Raw genomic sequence first — 22418 nt, 5'->3', positions numbered from 1 at the left:
GTTGAAATATTCATAAGCTAATCAGCAATAATCTTAGTTTTTGAGTGACAAGTTCATGTTATGACACCGCACATGTCTGCCTTTACAGTATTGTGGGAAAGCAATAATTGGCAGTTGCTAGTCGCAATAAACCATTCACACAAAATGAGAGCAAAGGTTAAAGTACAGTAGACACTGGCTATTACAAAGTCCCACTAGCTGACAGTGATGGTCTAAACACTATACTTTAAAAGAATTTGCAAGAAACATACGTAAGATTCTCTGACCTACCTCCCTCGTACCCCCCCCCCCCACACACACACACACACAGCACATGACAAAGATTATAGGTAAGACAGGACAACAAATGTAGCTATCATGCAGTAACTACATTCAGGTTATTATATGCACACCATGTTCTATACAACAAAACAAGTTTAACTGCCGTCACGCTTCTAATTAAGTACAATTAATAAATAGTTTCCCCCATTGTCGAGGACAGGAAGCCCATTCAGTACTTAGGATTATTGACATCCCCCTAGGCTAATTATTGACCTTCCTAAGATTGCAACCCACCCATAACAGTTGCTCAACTCCCAGGTACCTATTTACTGCTAGGTGAACAGCGGCATCAGGTGAAGACACATGACCAACAGTCTCTGTCCTACCGAGGGAATCAAACACGGGACTCTCCATTGTATCGTCTTCAGAGCCATTTAACCGTGTGAGAGCGTCATTAATTTCTGTCATTGTTAAAGGTTAGATTGGGTAATTAAAAATGTTTATATGAAAAATGTAATTGGGCAGATAACCAAGAACTTTTGACTGTCATAGCATTATGCCAAGAATGCAAGATGGCAACTTTGGTAATAATTATTACAGAGAAGGGGTTCGCCACTTTCTCCAACTGGCCAGCACTATGGTTATGATGTATCTTAAAAAATTTTCTGATTCTGATGCATATTCCACCATAACGTCCATCAAGTTTGATCTAGGATCTAACTTGTCATAATGCACTCTCACCGTGTGACCTGACTTGACCTACCTGATGTGACATGTTGACTGCAGCTCAGTTTGATCTAGTTTTATAATCCATTCGCATCTACGCATAACTGCAATCACAATGGGTCTAAGACTTCTCAAAGCCCTCTCTTCAAATATAAGAGCAATTACCAACAGCTGTGAGATAACCTGATCAATAATCCCCATGATGCCCAGAGGGGCTAGACTGAAGAACCCATAACAATAATACCTGGACTTTTAACCCACAGTTTTCTGTCCCTGAAGCACATTTGCTGACAAGGCTCCAGGCAAATTAGTCGCATCAGATGCAGGAGTTCTGTTTGGCCTACAGGGAATCAGAGCCAAAACCTGGCCCCCCCTCACAGAGGCACAGAGAGCAAGTGACAAGTGGCCTTCACACCAGAAAAGCATCCAGAAAGAGAAGCTTTACAGTCAACAAGATAATGGCTTAAGCCTCAAAATTGCCAAACAACTTGCCAAATAATTCAGAGAAATATTCAAAATCAGTTGAGTTGGTCACTCCCTCCCTCCCTCTTGGGGTTGGGGCTTTTGGGTCAGGTATTCTCCCCGACTCTACTTTTGGTCATTGTGGTTTGATTGGCCTCAAGTATGGTCAATTTGACCTCATCCCTCCAACCAGTGTCCTGGTTGTTGCCAATCCAGAAGAGGAACTCGGCAGACTAACATTACATTCCCAATCTTTCAGGTTTGAGCATTTTTATACACTGTGCAACCTTCTACACGACTGCCTCGGCTCAAGTGCTCCTGGTTTTACAGGCAGGAGCTTAGATGGTGTCCCTGTATCTGAAGGATGCATACTGGCATGTCCCTATTCATCTCAATTTCAGAGAATGGTTAGGGTTTGTGGTCGGGCACCAAGTTTACCGCTTCAATGTTTTTCCTTTTGGTTTGAATCTAGCTCCCTGTCTGTTTACCTGGTTCATGACAGTCACCCAGCTGCATCTTCTAGGAGTTTGTGTTGGCCTACCTTGACAACTGGCTGGTTTAAGCTCCCAGTTGGCCTACATGTCAGTAAGCACAGGATATGGTTCCAGTTTACTTTGGCTCGGGTGAAGTTTCAGAAACCCCAGTTAGTTCCATCCCAGGATCAGACTTGGTTGGGCCTTGTTTTGGACTCTTAAGTTAGCTTCTATTTACCTATGTCTGGTGCCTTTGTGCTATCTGCATTTTTGTCAACAGTTAGTGTTGGATCGCAGGTTAGTTGAGTGGTTATGAAGCAGTCTCAACTTTGCCTGCATTGTCTTTCTCCAGAGCAGAGTTTGATTCCGGGCATTGTTACACATTCTCTGGTTCTGTCCATTTCACCGCTCCCAGGACTGGTGTGCTCAAACCCCACCCACCCTCCATCGATTCCTGTCTTGTCAGCTTCCAGTTCGAACCGCCTTTTCGGATTTGGTTCAAGGATTCTATCCTCCTCCATTGCTCAATGCATTCACCAATGCTTCAGCTCTGGGTTGGGGTTTCGTGACCAGCGCTCACCAGACCACCCAAAGTCAATGGTCAGGCCCGTTCCTTTAAGAACACAATATGGTGTACAAGTTTGCAGTTGTGTGGCATTGCCTGAGGAGGATTTGGATTCCATGAGGATCTGTGCTCCCACTTCACTCTGACTTTTCTTTGTTGTTCACAGAATGAACTGAAGGGGGGTAAATTTGGTTCATTGCCTCATGGAGCTGGGCACTTCGAGTGGTTCACCTTCTGGTTTCTCAGGGTTTGGTTCTTGACGAGGTTCATATGCGAAGTGTGTAACATTCTTGTAGGCGGGTTATCACACTTTCGTCCCATTTCCACAGAAAGGACCAACACCACCTCATCGTTTTGTTGGATCTGCGAGACATTCGATCACCCCTCGAGGTTACCTTACCTCAAAGTAAGGTAACCCCGAGGTGGACCTCTTCACGTCAGCCCCTTCCCTACTACATGGCTCCATTCCCCGATTGTGAGAGACTCACAGTGGATGTCTTTCGACTGGATTGGTCAAGGTGGAGGTGCATTTCCCTTGTTTCCCCAGTTCAGTTGGTGCTCTGGGTTTTGCCCACTCTGGAGTCCAGTGGCCGAACCCGGGCATTTTTCAGCAGATCAGCTCGATGTACTTCGCTGGTTTGACCTCTGCTTTACGCACCTGAAGTTTTTGAAGCATGTCTATCGCTATTTGCATGGCAAGCAGGTGACTGGTTTGTTGGCATACCACCGTCATCTTTTCTCACAGAAGCAGAATGAAGTTGCTTGGTTCTTGTTTTGTCAGTATCGCTCTTAGTCCGACCTGTCCTCCAACAAAGACCATCGCTTTTTGCTTGTATGTGTTACACAAGGCAAAAAACTGTCGTGCTAGAAAATGAAAGTGGCTCGCAAAAGTGACGTTCTGTCTCGTTGTTTGTTTTGGTTCCGCTGGTAGGTTAGGATAAGGACACTTTAAATTTACTATTTTCTTGACGTTGGGAAACCTTAGGAGGACGGGCTGCTTCATTGTCTTCTCCGGTTTCAGTCAAGATTGTCCTATCCCTTTTGTAATGGTTCTATCTAGCTCTGCCTTTCATGCCTAATACTGTCACCTCTTACTGCTCAGTGCTGGCAGAGCCACTGTTACTTGTGCATAGCACCAACTTCTCCAGTGCTGTTCCGCAGTGCTGCTGTTCTTCAGAGGCGGGAGTTTTGTTCCTTTGGCCATGATGGGCAGTTTGTTTACCAGTGGCCTTCTTTTCAGGTGAAGAATGAGTTGGCTAGGAGAGGTCCATTAGTTGTTGATGCTTGGTTGGTGCAGCAGTGCATTACTTGTGTCCTGTGGCAGCTCTTTGCCACTCACTACTCATGGGTCACCGGTTCGACCTTGGTAGATGCCTTGTTGGTTGACTTCGTTTCCTTGACCCCCAGTTCCAAGGCATGTATTTCCCAGGTTGTCTGCAATGTCATTGAATCTAACCAGTTTACAGTCTACCTTAGGGCCCATGATTTTCTTAAGTATGCTGCATTGGGCACAATATTTCCCAACATGTCTTGGGGTTGTATTCGGGCTTTGGGGCTTTGGCATTCTATCAGGGTCCTGGCAGCCCAGCATTTGGTTAATGTCCCTGGTCCTAGTCGATCAAGTGTTGTGGGTTGTGTCTCCCCAACCTGGATTCTCTTCGTCTTAGTGTATGCTACCTCTCCTCCTCCTCCCTAGCAGGTCCTGTTGTTGTTCTGTGGTTAGAGAGAACTACAGGGGATTCCCCAGAAACTAGCTGTTGAATGTAATGAAACGCCTCTTTCTGGATGAACCCTGTCAGCTCTCGAACTCCTTCCCTGCCAGGTTAGTCAGTTCGTCAGTGGGCTGTTTATCAGATCCAGAACTAATCAAGGAAGATGGCTGCATGCAGAAGCCAGGCCACCTGGTGGTGGCATTCAGCACTATTTGTTTCATGTTAATTTTAAATGTTTCTCTTGTTCTGTGCAAATTGTTAGCAGAGCCATTTGCCAATTTTAATGCTTAGGCCTTTGTTACCCCTCCAGTTGTCTGTAAATTTTCTCTGACTTTCTGGATGCTTTCCCAGTGTGGTGGCAAATTGTCACTATCTCTGTCTCTCTCTCTCTCTGCCTGTGAGGAATCCAGGTTTTGGCCTTGGTCCCGGTAAGTTAAAGAGAACGCCCATGTCTGTGACCCATTTGCATGCAGTAATGTCAGACTGTGGTTCAGGGAGTCACTAAGGCTCGTCTAGAAAGAAGCATTTCATTACATTTGGCACTGGTGTTTTAGCATCTTTTTAAAATGCTAAACGAACAAAATGAATGTTGAAGATTTTATGTATGGTGAAGCAAGGAATTCATTTTAATATGTTGTGACATGCCTAGTGACATACTGCTATGTTTGATCAACAGTATAGTCTATGCTTAATGAATAGTATTATGCTTGATAAATAGCATAATGCTTACATCATTTTCTCTCATACAATTTCCCAGTTTTCTTCCAAACATGAAAGTAATGTGTTCAGCACAGGGAAATGTTGCTTTCCGAGCCATCTATCTGACAATTCCTAGCCAGTCATTATGGTCCTGTCAATGTTTTCTGCTACTCTCTCACTGACATGGTCCCTAAATTATAACAAGTACAGTACTTGAGGTTATCTTGAGATGATTTCGGGGCTTAGCATCCCCGTGGCCCGGTCTTCGACCAGGCCTCCTTTTTGTTACACATCCCCGGGAAGCAGCCTATAGCAGCTGTCTAGCTCCTAAGTACCTATTTACAGCTAGGTAACAGGGGCATCAGGGTGAAAGAAACTCTGCCCATTTGTTTCTGCCTCCACTGGGGATTGAACCCGGAACCTCAGGACTACGGATCCGAAGCCCTGTCCACTCAGCTGTCAAGCCCCCGAGTATGTGAGTACCGAGTATTTTTAAAAACGGTGGCGTTGAGGAAAGGAAATCAGTGGTAACTAGCAACCACCTCGGGACCAACTCACTTTCATGCAAAAAGAGGAACCAGTCCCCCCTCCCCTGCACCCCTAACAAGTGATGATAACACCACCAGGTGACAACACCCATTATCCCAACAGTGTCAGTAGAGCTGGCAATCTCAACCCCCCAAACAAGCTTGAAGTGGGTAGGAAGAGATCTGACAAGGCATGTGCAGAAGAAATTGCCCAGAGCTGTGGGAAGCCTGGAAAGACCAGCACAATGTGGTCAGAAGACAGAGGGCAAGATAGGTAACATGCAAGATGAACCATACTGAAATGAGAACATAATAATTAAAAGCAGTGACCCACACCAGGCCAAGAATAACAGTACAGCAGGCAGTCCCTGTTGCAACTTGTCACTGCAACACCAGAAGCAAATTGTTGACCAAACTAACTGGCTAAGCATGCAAGGAATAAGCCTTCAGTTACATATTTAATGGTGGGGGAAAACAGATAGGAGACCAGAAATTCACAATAAATAAATAAATACTAACAAAATTACAAAGAAATAATTACAGGAACCAAACCCAGGTGATAAAGGCTCAAAGAACCTACATGAAGCAAAATCACCGAGCATGAAGAGACACTCAGTTTAACGAACAATCATGAAAAACAAAGACACGTGCACTGGATAGAGAAAAAAAAGTAGTAGAAGCAAAAGTTACAAAGTGCCCATTATTTCACTTCATATTGAGGATAAGAGGAGGAACAGGTGAAGGACCAAAAGGTCTGCTACCTACACCACCTATAAAAATGGCTACATATCAACACAGAAATTACCACATAATAAACTAGCAGAGTACCTCAAAACTCACCGAGCTCTGGACATCAACCTGATGGGAGAAATGATAATGACCCACAATAGTTCTTGTCACAATGTCAACAGAACAGGCACCAGCTTCTTCAACTTGACTGGAAGAAATATAGTTTTCCCACCACTGCCCCAAGTTGAAATTAAGCACATCAATGTAAACAATCAATGCAAACAAAGATTCTGAAACCAGAGCCCCTCCATCAGACATACATTATGACAAAATCTAAATCAACCAGACATCAAGGTAGGCCAGAATGACACCATGTCATGGTGTCATTCTGAAGACACCATGGCAGGATGTGTGCCATGAAGAATGACAATAAATGATCTTCCAGAGGTATAGACTTGTTCCTTTCAGTGTTTGCTGATTATGCTAAAATTATGAGAAGGATTAGATGAAAAGACTACAAGGTGGACCACATTGAAGGAATGAGCCAACAAATGGCTACTAGTTTAATTCAAGCAAGTGTAAAGGTGTAAAGTAATGAAAAGAGGCATAGGGAGCAGGAGGCCAGACGCAAGGTACAAACTAGGAAATGAAATCTGCCAAGAATCAGGTAAAAAGATCTGGAGGTTGATATCACACCGAACCTGTCCCCTGAAGACCACATCAAATGGATATATAGCAGCGGTATATGCTAGGTTGACCAGCATAAGAACTGCCTTTAGAAATTTGTGTAAGGAATTATGTACAATCTTGTATGCCACATACAGCAGACCAATCCTGGAGTATGCAGCTCAGTGTGGAGTCGATGTCTTGCCAAACACAAGATGAAGTTAGAGAAAGCTCAGAGGTATGCCACCAAATTAATCTCTAAGATGAGAGATATAAGCTACGGCAAAAGGCTACTGGAATTGAACCTCACACCGATGGAAGACAAAATAGTTAGAAGACAGAATTATCACCTACAAAATTCTTAAGAGGCACTGACAGTAAATAAAGAACCTATTAGGCATGGGTGGTACAAAAAAAAAGGTAACAGGTGGAAACTTGGTACCTAAATGAGCCCCACACACAGAAATAATTTTTTCAGTGTCAGATCAGTTTACAAATGGAATGCACTAGGAAGCAATGGGATGGAGGCAGACTCCATAAGCAATTTCAAATGTAGATACCTGTATAATAGAGTCCAACAGGCTCAGGAAACAGTACACCCTTTGACCGACAGTCGACAAGCAGGACAAAAGAACCGAAGCTCAACTGCTGCAAGCACAACTGCTGTAGTTGGGGTACAACCAAGTGAGTAAGTAACCCTGGTAAATGTTATGGGTGTCAGGTTGAGCCTGAAAATATAATATGATGTATATGAGGGTCTCTCAGTATCGCCACCACTGACTCCAAGTGGCATATTGCAAAGCTGCTGCATGTGTTTGAGTCAGCGAAAGTAACCCTATACACCTACAGTGCATAGTCAGGAAAGTAAGTCATGTGCTTGAACACTTATTTCCGTCTCTGAGCTACATGGGTGATTTGATACAACACAATCACAGTCACACTTTTCACAGTTCTGTCGCATATTGATGTAACTTTCTTTGTATCTCTTACAGTCAATTCACTTAATTTGGTGACAATAATTACACTGTCAAGGGCGCCCGACAGCTGGATGGACAGCGCTTCGGATTCGTAGTCCTGAGGTTCCGGGTTCGATTTCCGGTGGAGGCGGAGACAAATGGGCAAAATGTTTCTTTCACTCTGATGCCCCTGTTACCTAGTAGTAAATAGGTACCTGGGATTTACACAGCTGCTATGGGCTGCTTCCCGGGGGTGTGTAACAAAAAGGAGGCCTGGTCGAGGACCGGGCCGCGGGAACACTAAGCCCCGAAATCATCTCAAGATAAAGTCAAGAAGAGACCCTATGTACCTACAGTACATAAAGCCTCCTTCTCTTAGCACTTGCTAAGCTTGTTTGGTCTCTAATGAAAACCCCCATGACATGAGCAGCAGCATGATGATCTTAAGACCATTGTAGATTTAGTCAGTACAATGATAGAAAGGATGAAGCATTTCCACGTAGAAGCGAGTACCGGACAGCAGCCATCTTATGAGCTACTGACTGTGGAAATCTGTCCCGAGAAGTATGGTGGAGATTAGGAAGTCGGGTCCAGCACAGAGGCCGGGAATGGGCCATGGGCACGGGAATCATGACGTGGCCGTGATGTCACCAGCCCATGTGACCTCAGCTGAGCCTACAACATACTAGTATGCCTGATTCCAACATAGTAGCCGGTCCCTGATTGGCTAACCTTAGAGACAAGGGCTAGAGCTGATAGGGCATGCTGCCATCCAAGCCTAGTCATTCCAGCCAAGGATGTGAAGCCAAAGGGATGTGTATTTTCAGCTAGTGGCCACTAGCTGAATCATATCTAAGTACTTGACAGCATTACTAGTTGATAATATCTGAAAGTGACCAGAATCTCAGTGTAATTATTGTCACAAAATTAAGTGAACTGACTGTAAGAGATACAAAGAAAGCTACAGTACATCAATATGCAACAGAACTGTGAAAAGTGTAACTATTTGATTGTGTTGTATCAAATCACCCATGTAGCTCAGAGACAGAAATAGTGTTCAGTGAATGTTATGTGAAAGTCAAAGTGCTGTTATAGTTAACCTGATGGTGAAGTGCCTTTAAATGAAAGTTAAGAAGGAAGAACCAAGAACGTTAGCCACCATTTCTGTGTCTGGTCACTCAAACCAGTATTTAGCCGCTCGCATGTTTCACCAGAAAATCAGCTGCACCTGTGAACCAAGTCCGTTGTTGCAACCCGTTGCCAGCCCGTTGTCCACGTGACCTGCCCAGCATCCTGTGTACACTTCATATGCCACTCACTGCCATCACCACAAGTGTGTATGTTCTACTTAACTGTGATGTGCATTGATCTGCACAGATACCATGTATGGTTGTTGAAGAGGACCAGCACAAATGCCACATGACCGACGATGGCGAAGACCTGTCGGAGACCTTCTGCAAGCTGTATGAATGAAGTAGTGTGTTTGAGGTCAGCATTACTATAAGTACTGAACTCTAATTTATTATTGACAAGGTCTATTTTCGTACCAATCGCAGATCAGCCAGAGCCTTATTCACCTCACTACACACTCATAACAGGTGGAAGCCAAGTTTGCATACAGACCGACAGCAAGACTGATTATCTGTGTAGAATCACATTGTTCAACCCATCAGAGTGAATGTGTATTTAACACACACACACACACACACAATTACATCTGCATGTTGCACTGACAGCCAGCTTGACAGGTCTTCATTGCTGCTGATTGAGCATGCCATTATATTGATAGCCGAGTATCTGAATGGAACTAGTTTTTATTTGCAACCGACAGTGTTAGGAAGCTGTGTTTAACCCTTGCACTATGCACCTGTTAAATGTGATATTCCTGCACATTCAGACTCTGGATGGTGATGTGCCAGACATGGTTCTCATCTTCCTACTAGGCCCTAGAAGGAAAGTGAGGACCTCAGGATTTTTTTTCAAGGTGGGGAAATTGATTACTGGAGACTTGAGGAAGCAAATGTGAGCCCACGTGTAAGCGTGGGAACTCAACATTTTATGACTGGCCTAAAGCAACCCTGGTTGTGGTGTGCAGTGCAGGGGTTAAGGCTGGTTGTCTATGAAGTGTCAAGATAAAATTGTTGATGTAATCATGTGATCAGTCCGCTGAGGCATCCCTCCTCTCCTCCCCTACCTCCCTCCCTCCCCAAATGAACTCGAGCAACTGATGTGACTGGTAGATTGGAGCAATCTCTGAGATAGCTACAGGAAAGCACCAGGGCTCTACCAGCGATAGACATTTTATTAGTCAATGTACACATTATTTTTTGTGGTAAGGGATACAATTGCTAGTGCATATAATGTTCAGCTTCTATCTGTATTCCCTGAACCCATATACTGTGCACCCATTTAACATGACAACCCCAAGGTGTGTGTAAAGAAAATTATTTCCAAAATTTCTTTCTTCTTGTATTGCTAAAATCCCCTCCCTGATCATGAAAAATAAAATGAAAAAATTCCACTCACATTGGCAGCAAAGAAGTTGGACGATGATGTCACAGAATCATGGGCACTCGTGCAGAAGACTCACGAATCGAGTCACATGGACGATTTAAGACCCCCAAACTGCCACACACACATTGTAACTTTTTATTCATGTTTCTATTGTTTAGTTTCTATTACTTTTTTTTACTTATCTTATGCACATGGAAGTCAGTTATGACTTATACACAATGGAATGTGTGGTTGATACCTGGTTGATGGGGTTCTGGGAGTTCTTCTTCTCCCCAAGCCTGGCCCGAGGCCAGGCTTGACATGTGAGAGTTTGGTAGCTAATAAGTATGATACACATGCCATTAGTGTGTCCACTAAAAAATGTTTGTCACAATATTGTGTCAATAAACACAATATTGTCACAAAAAATTGAGCACTATTTATACTATCACACACTATATATACACTATAGAACACAATCAGTACTTCACGAGTATGTGATAAGCACAAGGCAACTTTGCATTCTGTGCACTGGGTAAAGTATTGATTTTTGCTACTTCTCTCTTTGTGTGCACTTTCAAACAATGCACTCCCATATACTTTTTGCAAGTCTTTCTGTACCTGGTATGTAAAAGCTTGTGTAGTTCATAGTCTTTGCAAGATAATTTGTTGGCAGCAGCACGAGGCATTGTTGGCATGAAAACTTTTGTAGCAACACTACTTTCCTCGCCAAACTTTACAAGTAACTGGGACAACAGAGCAAGATTAAAATTACAGATTAGTAACTTCTTGCCTGATTTCACCAAGTACACGTAAAAACAGTTCAGCACCGTCACATCAACAAGGTGAAAAAAACTATTTCTTGGTCCACTTTACTGTTTTTCGTGCATATTCCACGGCGCCAACCACTGTGGAATTGGTGCCACATTTATCCACCAACCTTATTTACTGTACATTGTAGTCCATGACAATTTAGTTTATATAATTTACCTTGTGTTGCAATATTCTGCTTGCCACTGTCTACCATGTCACCAGTCTCAATCATCGTCAACATATTCAATTTGTCTTTCCAATGCACTGATAAAATTGTCACTTTTTCCGAGCTGACAATCACCTACTGAAAATCTGAGCATCTCATTACAACTCCATGTGTCCCCTTTGATAACAGTAGGAGCCATGTTGCTTAACTGGGTGGTCATTTCCTGTGTTAATTAAAGTAAGGCTGCACCATAGGAGACCATTATCATTCAGTTGGACTAACTCTTGTCCCTCTCAATCCAGATTACTTCTTTTATGACTCCACTCAAGATAAAGAAATCCAAAGTATATTAAAATTTAAGTTTTGTTGAATAAACTTTCTATCAAACAATTTCAGTGAGGCCTTACAAAAAGGGTGACTCCCTTTGCAAATCCAATAAAGTCATACTTAAATATTAAATGTGATGAGGACTCCAAGATTCTCCTTGCCAAATTTATGTGAAGATTCTCATGACCAAATAGACCACATTCTCAGGAACACCTGCCTGAAGAAGGCCATCCATAGCGAGGCCCTAACTCGACAAGTTGAACCCAAGAGCATGTGCCGCTGTTCTGACTTCTACATACCCATGGATAACCTCTGAAAGTGGACTGCCATCGGCAACACTGCAGGTGGAGGTGGTTGGAAACTAGCAGAATCCTAAGGCATATGTAATCGTTTGGGTCAATAAACACTGTGCTACATCCAAGTGGACAAAAACAGAATTTGACTCAAAACCAGGAGTTGCTGCCATAATTCAGAGTCAAACAGAAATATGACTGAAAATAGGAACAAGAATCACCTCTCCCAAGATTCTTCCCCTATGGAAGTCATTTGTCATTTCTCAAATGACAAATATCGCTTTATTCCCCCCCCCCCCTCCCTCCTGTTGGGTAAGAAAACAGTCTCCAGAAAAAGATATAACATTTCTTATTGACCACTGTGAAGCCTAGATTAGTAATGGCTGGTACCAGGCACAAAGTGAGGATTACCAGCTCTACTCACCACCGTTGTGGTGATGGGTGCTATCACCTACCAGTTGTCAGGGGTAACCCTTTCATTACTCACTAGTAGTTAGCAGAGCAATAATATTTGTCCTTGTTATAGCTTGAAGGGATGCTCAGAGTTTTGATGTCATTTTTGTACTATTGCAAGTTAATTGCTTAGTATTGTAGTTGCTAAAATTAGTTCTGCCACTTGTTTTCTGTGTCTCATTTCACAGCAAGTGCATTTTCAGAGTTGTGTGTCATAACCGGAGACAAGGTTAACGAGAACTTGGAGGGTTATACGAGTCTAGGGTGAACCATACAAGCTCAGACTCGGGGAGCATTTGAGGGGGCCTTAGCTCGGAAATCATCAAGTGTGTTAGGTGTTATAGCAGTATGATAATTTTATAGCAAATGACAAAATAGAACGGTTCATAGACAGCACTAATAAAGGTGACAATTGTATGGTACAATATATAAGCCGAGATGTAAATTTTATCTTGCCAAATGCTGACACACATTGTAGCAACCAGAGACAGCCAAGTAACACATTCTTATAAGACCAAATATTTTTTTTATTAAATAAGATATTTAACATCACTTCAGAAATAAGATTATTATTTGGCCAAAGAAAGTTACCATTCTGAATAAGATGCAACATCTCATGGATTTTGATGGCAATTTTTTCATACTTAGGCAATTATATTTTCTCCTCTAACATCAAATTTACTGGACTGGTCACAAAAATATAGTTAGTGGTATTAAAATAATATACAAACAATAACACCCTGCCTCTGCATGACTAACATAAATTACCCTTGTGTATTCTTCAATTTCCTGTACTGTCGTCATACTAGTTCCTCTGCAGTGGTTTTTAACTACAGGTACATTATAAATATACCCTGCTAAAGCTTGGTGCTGCTGTAGACATTCTGGTAAGCTTTCAAACTTAAACACTGACTAGGAACAGCAGTAAAAGTATGTAAAATAGTAGCTACTATAACAATACACATTCACACACCAGGTTGGGATAGTTAACATGACAGGTGGTGCATGTCTTTCCTCCATACACATTCACACACCAGGCCGGGATAGTTCACGTGACAGGTGGTGCACATCTTCCCTCCATACACATTCACACACTAGGCCGGGATAGTTCACGTGACAGGTGGCGCACGTCTTCCCTCCATACACATTCACACACCAGGCCGGGATAGGTCACGTGACAGGTGGCGCACATCTTCCCTCCATACACATTCACACACTAGGCCGCGATAGTTCACGTGACAGGTGGAGCACGTCTTCCCTCCATACACATTCACACACTAGGCCGCGATAGTTCACGTGACAGGTGGCGCACGTCTTCCCTCCATACACATTCACACACTAGGCCGCGATAGTCACGTGACAGGTGGAGCACGTCTTCCCTCCATACACATTCACACACCAGGCCGGGATAGTTCACGTGACAGGTGGCGCACGTCTTCCCTCCATACACATTCATACACCAGGCCGGGATAGTTCACGTGACAGGTGGCGCACGTCTTGCCTCCATACACCATTCACACGCCAGGCCGGGATAGTTCACATGACAGGTGGTGCAACGTCTTTCCTCCATACACATTCACACGCCAGGCCGGGATAGTTCACATGACAGGTGGCGCACGTCTTCCCTCCATACACATTCACACAGATTCCACAACAAAACCTGGATTTGATACAAGGCATTAAATATTAGAAACCCATATTTCAATTATTTTAGTAGTGTAATAGCAGCCATTAAACATTTCTATCTATTATCCAGTGTCTACTGTAATTTTAATATTACATAGCTATAACCTAATAACATAATAATTCAGAAGCAAATTTAATCTTCATCTAATATACATTTTTCTATTCATAACATCAGCAAGAAGAATCTTATATTTTATTAACAACACACACACTCTGAACCAATAAAGCTGCAAGAGTTCAATTAAATAACAATAGAATGTGTAAAAGTGTTGGCATAACATACCTTAACAGACCAAACTCCTGGTCCAAATATGACAGTAATCAAATGAATGATAATCACACCAAATTGCGCTTCGGTCACATCCACATATCCAAATCGAAGTGTGCCTGTAAGAGAAAATGGTTAATGTAGCACTCATCAGTCACAGCCATTCAAAAATAACAATTATAATTATTATTATTATTAAATAATTAATAAATTTTTTATCTCTATACATACTGTACTGTATATACAGTACTAAAAAAACCAGTACAGTATCTATATATACTTCTCCTCAGCAGTTCCATCGAGGTGGCGGCCTTGATAGAAACACATAGTTGAATGTAATGAAATGCCTCTTTCTGGTAGAGCCTCAAGTGGTGCCCAGGTTTCTTGCCAAGATTGCTCCATTCTAAAAGGTTACATTAGTCATGGAATTTCTGCTTGGCCTACTGGGGACCAGAGCCAGAATGTGGTTGTACCCCCTCACAGAGGTGCAGGGAGCGAGTGACAATCACCATCTTCCAGGGAAAGCATCCAGAAAATCTGAAAACTATTCGCACCGAACAAGGGATTCAAACTAGCTCAAAACTGGTTAGCACGACCCCAGCCAGCAACTGGCTCTCCATGACGAACCTGAAGGGAAGGGCTGGAATAGAGAACCCACAAGGGCTCTAACAGAATTGGACATTTCATTACATTTAACACTGGGTTTCTGGGGTAGCCCCCAAGTGGCTTCCTGAAGCTAATCACAGAACACAAACTGGACTTACTAGGGAGGAGAGGTGCCTGGCACTGGGATGCCAAATAGGCAACACACAACCTACAAATTATGTGGAAAGGCACCAAAGAACCCTTACAAAGAAAGATACCTAGTGGTGGTTCTGGACAGAAGACTCACCAGAGAACCACATAAAGGACTTTGTGGGAGAAGCATATGCTACGCTTTCCAACTTCAGAATCACTTGAATATATGGATGGTGAAATATTACAGAAATTGTTCATGACTGTTGTGAGACCAAAGTTGGAATATGCAGTGGTTGTATGGTGCCCATCTCTCAAGAAGCATATGAAAAAACTGGAAGAGGTGCAAAGACATGCTATGAAATGGTTATCGGAACTGAAAACAAGAGCTACGAGGAGAGCCTAGAGGCAATAAATATGCCAAAGCTAGAAGATAGAGATGAAATGAGCACTACATACAAAATAGGAACAGGAATCAACAAAACTGACAAGAGGAATTCTTGAAATCTGACACTTCAAGAATGAGAGGTCAGAGTCTAGCTAAGCAGAGGGACTAAAAAATATTACAGTTCTCTTTTGCCAAGTGGTAGATGGCTGGAATAAGTTAAGTGAGAAGGCGGTGAAAGCCAAAGTCTTCAATAGTTTCAAAGAGTCAAGACAGTACTGGGAAGATGAGACAACAGGGGCATAGCTCTCCTGTAACTACATTTAGGTAATTCACTCATACATAAGAGGAGGATAACAAATATTGTCTTCAAGCAAAAGACCCTCCTCACAATAGCTTCATGGACCCGAGGTCCATGAAGGGATGAAAGGTACCCGCGGGCCCTCATCACGCTCCCAATCAGCCCCAGAAGCATGCCATGAAGGCTAAGGGGCAGAGCCAAAGTCCTCTCCTAGACAGAAAGGCCTCTTCTCAAGGCAATACCTGTAATTCAAAGTTGGGTGGGAGGGGCATTGTGAAGACAAATGCCCCAAAACCTCAACAGGAACATAAGTTTCAACTGCCTCCACTCTTAAGTGGATGGGACCACACCAACAGAAGGCATGCTACATCTTGAGCTAAACCCTGACCCAACTCCGAAACCCTCAGATTTCTTGGAGCTGAAACCAGGGAGGGGGAACCAGAAATGAGGCAAACCACACCAGTCAGGATGGTGGGGAGGGGGAGGCATACCTTACCTTACCTTGAGGTTACCTTGAGGTGCTTCCAGAGCTTAGCGTATCCACGTCCCAGTCATCGACCAGGCCTCCTCATTGCTGGACTGGTCAACCAGGCTGCTGGACATGAGCTGCTCGCAGCCTAACGTATGAATCACAGCCTGGTTGATCGGGAATCCTTCGGAGGTGCTTATCCAGTTCTCTCTTGAACACTGCAAGGGGGGCCAGTTATGTCCCTTATGTGTAGTGGAAGCGTGTTGAACAGTCTCGGGCCTCTGATGTTGATAGAGTTCTCTCTCAGAGTACCTGTTGCACCTCTGCTCTTCAACGGGTTTATTCTGCACATCCTGCCATGCCTTCTGGTCTCATGTGGTATTATTTCTTTGTGCAGGTTTGGGACCAGCCCCCTCTACCATTTTCCACGTGTAAATTATTATTTCTCTCTCCCACCTGCGCTCAAGGGAACACAGATTTAGGCTCTTTAGTCGGTCCCAGTAGTTTAGATGTTTTACTGAGTAGATTCAAGCAGTAAAGGATCTCTGCATGCTCTCCAGGTCAGCAATTTCTCCAGCTTTGAAAGGGGCTGTCATTGTGCAGCAGTACTCCACTCTAGAGAGCACTAGCATTTTGAAAAGTATCATCACCGGTATAGCATCTCTAGTGTGAAAGATTCTTGTTATACAACCCATCATTTTTCTTGCAGTTGTGACGGCCACTTTATTGTGTTCTTTAAAGGTAAGGTCTTCCGACATGAGTAAACCCAAATCCTTTACATTGCCATTTCGTTCTATGTTATGATTTGACCGAGTTTTTTTTACATGGTTTCCGTTTTTATATTTTCATTTTTTCTGTAGCGCACGAGCTGGAACTTATCTTCATTAAACACCATATTTCTGTAGCCCATAGAAAGACCCGATTTACATCTGATTGGAGGTTTGCCATGTCCTCTATGTTGCCTACTCTCATGAAAATCCTAGTGTCATCTGCAAAGGATGATACAGTGCTATAGATTGTGTCCTCGTCTATGTCAGATATGAGAATGAGAAAGTACTGGAGCAAGCACAGTACTCTGCTTGGCATGGACTTAGGTATGGCATGGACTTAGTCCATTAAAGGTCACCAACATCTCCAATTCTAGGTCCTAGACATCACTGGAGGCCATTCCCAGAGCATCCACATGATCAATATGCTGCGAAAGCCTAATACGAGCACACTTAGTTTGCAAAATAGCAGCTGTCTGACAAGCTTCTAAACTTTAAGCTGAATCAGTAAGGTCAAAGACCCAGTGAGATCCAACCCCACAGGAGTTGGGGTTACAGGTATCACCGACCCAGCAGGCAGCATGGCAAAGGCAGAAAGAATGATCATCGTCAGGTAGCAAAGATGCTGAACTCTTCAAATTCATATTTGACATATACAGACTAAACAGGTCAATCCATAACAGACCACGCCAGAGACCTGTGAGGGAATTAACTGGGTCTGGAGGCAGTTAATCAAGAAGAAACCCCCTGGCACCAGTGCTGCTTGTAGCCAAAACAACTACGCTATGAATGGTAACTGCACCATGCTGTATAAATAAGCATGCGAGCTCCAACACAACTAAAAAGATTACTCTCACCCAAGGACCCAAAGAGAGGAATCAAAGATTCGTGATTAGCCTAATGCAAAGCCCTCCACTATGGTGGCCAGGCCTCTCAGAGGGGTGAACTCCTGAACACACCAGACAAGACAACTAATGGCAGCATTAGCCAGCACCCAGGGAAGAAAATCATGAGTGCATGCAGCCCAAAATGCAATGGTAGCTAAGCCCACAAAACAAGCCAGAGACAAAATAGTTATGTGAAGCTAACACTAAAATTAGGTAATATACATGCACATGACCCCCCCACAAAATGAACAAACTCCAAGGATGGACAACACTTAGCTTGAAGCAATGGGGATTGCCTGTGACTAGAGAAGTAGAATGCTACAGGCAGAATATTATGCCACCACATCAGCAACAGAACTGGCTAGTCAGGGAAGCCGGCTGCAGGCTTGGGTCGGGACACCTGGTTGTGGTGGTTGGCACTAACGAGTTTTGAGCTAGTTTGAGTGAATTCCTTGTCCTGTGTGAATCATTTTCAGAGTCATTTAACTGTTTTAAAGAATTGTTTTCTGTGAACTCTCCAGTGATCTGTAAAGCTTTGATGATTTCTGGATGCTTTTCCTGTGGGGCAAATTATCACTCACTCCCTGCACCTCTGAGAAGGAAGGGGGGGGGCAGGTTCTAGCTCTGGTCCCCAGTAGGCCAACAGAACTTCTTCAACTGATGTGACCTTTTAGTATGAATTTCAGCAAGACGGCTTCAGGGAGCCACTGGGGGGTTCCCCCAAAAGAGAGGGAGAGTAAGCACAGAAAAAAAAGAAAGAAAATGTGATAGGAAGTAGAGAATGAATGTAAGTCACAACTGGAAGAATATATATTTCTACACTTGACAAAGAGCACAATAGGGACACTAGAAGAGCACCTCGTGCAAGCCAGCAGGGCTAGTGCAAGCCTGCTCAGAGCAAGATGGTAAGCAATAGGCACTGTACCATGTTACGGAGTTCAGCCTGTATTCCCCTATTCCCGCATATAAGTCATATTTCCCTATCTGTACATATCTAGACGTTTAGTTGATATTTATAACACTAAGGGAATCAAGTAGCTGCAGTTAAAAGAAATATTAATTTTAAGTTTAATTGGGGCGAGGCTAGGAGACTACTCCACCTTCATGTGGTGGTACAGCTCGCAAGAGAGGAAAGCTTTCCCATTCCAAGCCAACCCCCAGTGTATGCTGGGTACAGCATCAGGTGTGGCGTGATTGGTCAGCGGTGGGGGCTTGACCAGGTTGACCTGGTGCCCTGCGGAGGAAGGAGGAAAGTCTGACTCGCTTACTACCAAGGGTCCTGCTGAACAGAGGCGCGCTCAAGCGATTACCAATTCTGCAGAGGTATAGGCCCTCCCCACCCCAGAGAGTGTAAATTCTATCAGCTATAGTGTGCTAATGAAGACGGAGGACTGTCACCTCCCGAGGGAGAATGAGGTAGAGCTGGATGGTGGAAGATGGCACCTAAGGCTCAGTGACAACAGCGGTCCTGGGTAACTTCGAGAGGCAGCGCTGGGGGGTTGCGTGCGACGGTGAAGCTGTGTGGAGAATATTTGGTAGCAGTCCTGGTTCGGGGCAGTTCAACAACCACTTACTAGGAAGAATTCGTGCGACGAAGCTATGTGTGAGGCGGTGGACCAGTACATGGAACTGTATTAATCTGGATAGACCAGGGGACATCAGTTTCCAATTAACATCTAGCGAGGAACACTTCATGGAATGGGTAGTGCCAAGGGAGAAGTATATGCAATAGTCTGGTGAGGACTCCAAGTGAGGAGTCATTCACCTACAAGACGATGTCTCAGCATCGTGGATCAGTGAAGAGCTACGCTGCGTGCCTACGACCTGCTCAGTCTACGATCTATAAGGTACAGTGGAATCTCGAGTAACGAGCGAACCACTCGCAGAAAATTTGTCTCAATTAACGAGCAAACCACATGGTGCTTCCTAGTGTTCCTGCTGGTTCTCGAACGCCTCCAACGACAGTATTGTTGTTTTGCAAGACGAGCATTTCACATGACGAGCTCGGTGCCGGAATGGATTAAATTCGTAATCGAGGCACCACTGTAGTTAAATTGCCACCCCGTTTTCCCCCTTGTGTTAGGAAAAGAATTATACACAAATAAGATGATAATTGGAAATTACATGAGGAGTAACATCAAACAAAGTGCTTCCAGTACTCATCACATCCTACTCAGTATTCAACATTATTCCAATCACTACCTTAGCCTATACTACAACATTTTCATTTCTATTTATCATCACAAAATTATAATCAATGACTTCTTTCCCACTAACAATTTCTTAGATATGTACAGTATATCCGAGTTAACTTTTGCTCAAGTGTGTTAACCAAAATGATGCTCATCACAAAATATTTAATATAAATACTGTACAGTTCATTCATATACAGCATCCAGTTTTTATGCTTGCCACTTCCAACCCTTGAAACATCACCAGCAACCTTTACCTCTTCATGCCTCCAGCACAATGGCTTTCTTCTATCCATAGTCCTGAAGCCTTACTTGATCCCGGGAGCTCCCTATAAGGGACTGACCACAAATTTCTTCTGACGGAGAGCTTCCGGGATGGAGTAAGGCATCAAAGCTACAGGTGGAAAAAATAAAAAAATAATGCTGTAAACAAGAATGGCAAACCCTCTCCTCATCATGCTTATTTTCAAAAGAATTAGGCATGCAAGATGCATAATGTACTCACTTACTTTAACTTGCATCTTACACTAACAAAATTAATAAAATCTACACTCACCCGACACATAGGTTTGCCAGTGTGCACAATAGAACAGGCTAACAGCCATCATGCACTGGAAAAACATCCAATAGGGATGAGTTCCTAGTCGCACAGAACAGCACACGCCAAGAGAGACGAATACTGCAATATAAAGGCATTAATCAAATTCTTCAGATAACGTAACGTCAAATACATTATAAGTAAATGTATTTATTATAAAAATTATTGTACAATACAATTAAAAACTAGTCTCAACTAGAATTTAATTGGAAACGTGATGTGTTTTAACCTCAAGAGGGTAATCTAGATAGATATTCACAAGGCTGGCATATTTCTGAATACAATCAAGGTAATTGTTGGGCCCCTGTAACTGTATTTCCTCGTACAACACACTGATACTTTGGAGGTGCCGAGCTCCACATAAAACCGTACGTATCTAGTACCATGCCCTGTTGTTGAACACCCGTAACAGCACACTAGAACTAAGAAATGCTAGCTATCCTAGATCATCTAAGCACCTACAGTCTGGAGCCATAAGACAAAATTATAAAACTGACTTAATTTTTATAATACTGTACATTATTATTTTGTTATTCACTGAACATATTTAATGTGCGATTCAGTAATACACATGAAGTCATTGGTCAACGAGAAGAAAACAAGTCCTGCACATTTGTGGAAGTAAATCAGATATACAGTATTTAACACCATCACTCCCGACACCATTCTCAGTGTGACTGCCGAATGAATAAAGGAATATTTTGTCTACACTTGTGTAAAAATCATAATGGAGAAGATCTTTAACACATTCTATACATGTGAATATAAAAAAAAATTATTTTAGCCTATAGTTCCAAAACACAAAAGCAAAGCTGGTGTCAGAAACGAGACAACACAGATTCCACAGCAACCCACACTTGGTCACCCATTCACTTATCATAGATTATGTTGCCTCACCACTATAATCCCTCTTTCCAGTGTATACTTATGCTCTTTTACCATACATTATAAAAGAGCAATACAGCAATATTGCTCTTAACAATGCAACATTGCTGTATTGTCTAGAGCATTATACCTATAATGTCACTCCACATTTAGTGAAATGCATGGGCAAGTTCCCGTGAGCACACACACCCACACTAAAATGTGTACAATATACTTTTCAGTTTTCTCATGTCAATTTTCTCGTTACATCGTTCATTTTGGTATCAAATTGTTCAAATTTGGACAATTGAGGCCTAAATGAGATTGAGGCCTGACAAAGATCTCTTCTACATTAACACAAATGATCGGAAAACTGGCAAATGCTTTTCAGCATTGAAAATTCAAGGCCTTACATACGGGGCATAATGAAAATTACAACTACCAAATCAACAACATTACTGTATTTTGCAGCAGATTGATGAAGAAAATGACTTTGGAGTCAGAATTCACCAATCTCTGAAAGTTGTGCAACAAGTGGGAGCTGCAGTAAAAAAAAAATCCAATTAAATTCTAGAATAGTTAAACGAACCATTCACTTCCAAGGAAAATAAGGTAGTCATTCAACTGTATACATCTCTGGTGTAGCCCCCCCCCCACACTACACATTGTTGTATCCAAGCATGGAAACACCGTCAGAAACAAATCTTCTTTGGAGAGCATTCAACACTGGGTGGCAAAAATCATTCCAGAACTAAGTCAACTCTCATAACCAGGAACAGTTGAGGGCCTCAAGGCTAACACTGCAAACCAGACATGACAGGGATGACTTCATCGAATCTTTTCAAATATCTGAACATCCTGAATAATTTGGAAGATGTTGATTGAAGACAAATAAGGAACAAAGGTTTCAAGCTTTACAAGTCGCAAAATACGACAGAAAACAGA

The 22418-nt window shown here is 42.9% G+C and overlaps 1 protein-coding gene across 7 annotated transcripts in view; it reads right to left on the bottom strand.

Annotated features, from left to right (window-relative positions):
• Positions 1 to 20715, bottom strand: part of LOC123767085 (choline/ethanolaminephosphotransferase 1 bbc) — an 87520-nt gene extending 66805 nt beyond the window's left edge. For 4 of the 7 annotated variants that reach the window (XM_069304763.1, XM_069304765.1, XM_069304761.1 and 1 more), the window contains exons 1-2: positions 20568 to 20715; positions 14291 to 14394 (exon numbers count right to left, since the gene is read on the bottom strand). In XM_069304763.1, the coding sequence (XP_069160864.1) occupies positions 14291 to 14394; positions 20568 to 20634 (171 nt within the window). In that variant the 5' untranslated portion in view covers positions 20635 to 20715. The remainder of the gene's footprint in view (positions 1 to 14290; positions 14395 to 20567) is intronic. The other 3 variants (XM_069304767.1, XM_069304766.1, XM_069304769.1) reach the window with 1 other exon arrangement.
• Between the last annotated feature and the right edge of the window lie 1703 nt (positions 20716 to 22418).

The sequence above is a fragment of the Procambarus clarkii genome, chromosome 53 (genome assembly GCF_040958095.1).
Source record: "Procambarus clarkii isolate CNS0578487 chromosome 53, FALCON_Pclarkii_2.0, whole genome shotgun sequence".
Classification (NCBI taxonomy): Eukaryota; Metazoa; Arthropoda; class Malacostraca; order Decapoda; family Cambaridae; genus Procambarus; species Procambarus clarkii.
This window is presented reverse-complemented; position numbering and strand designations above follow the sequence as displayed.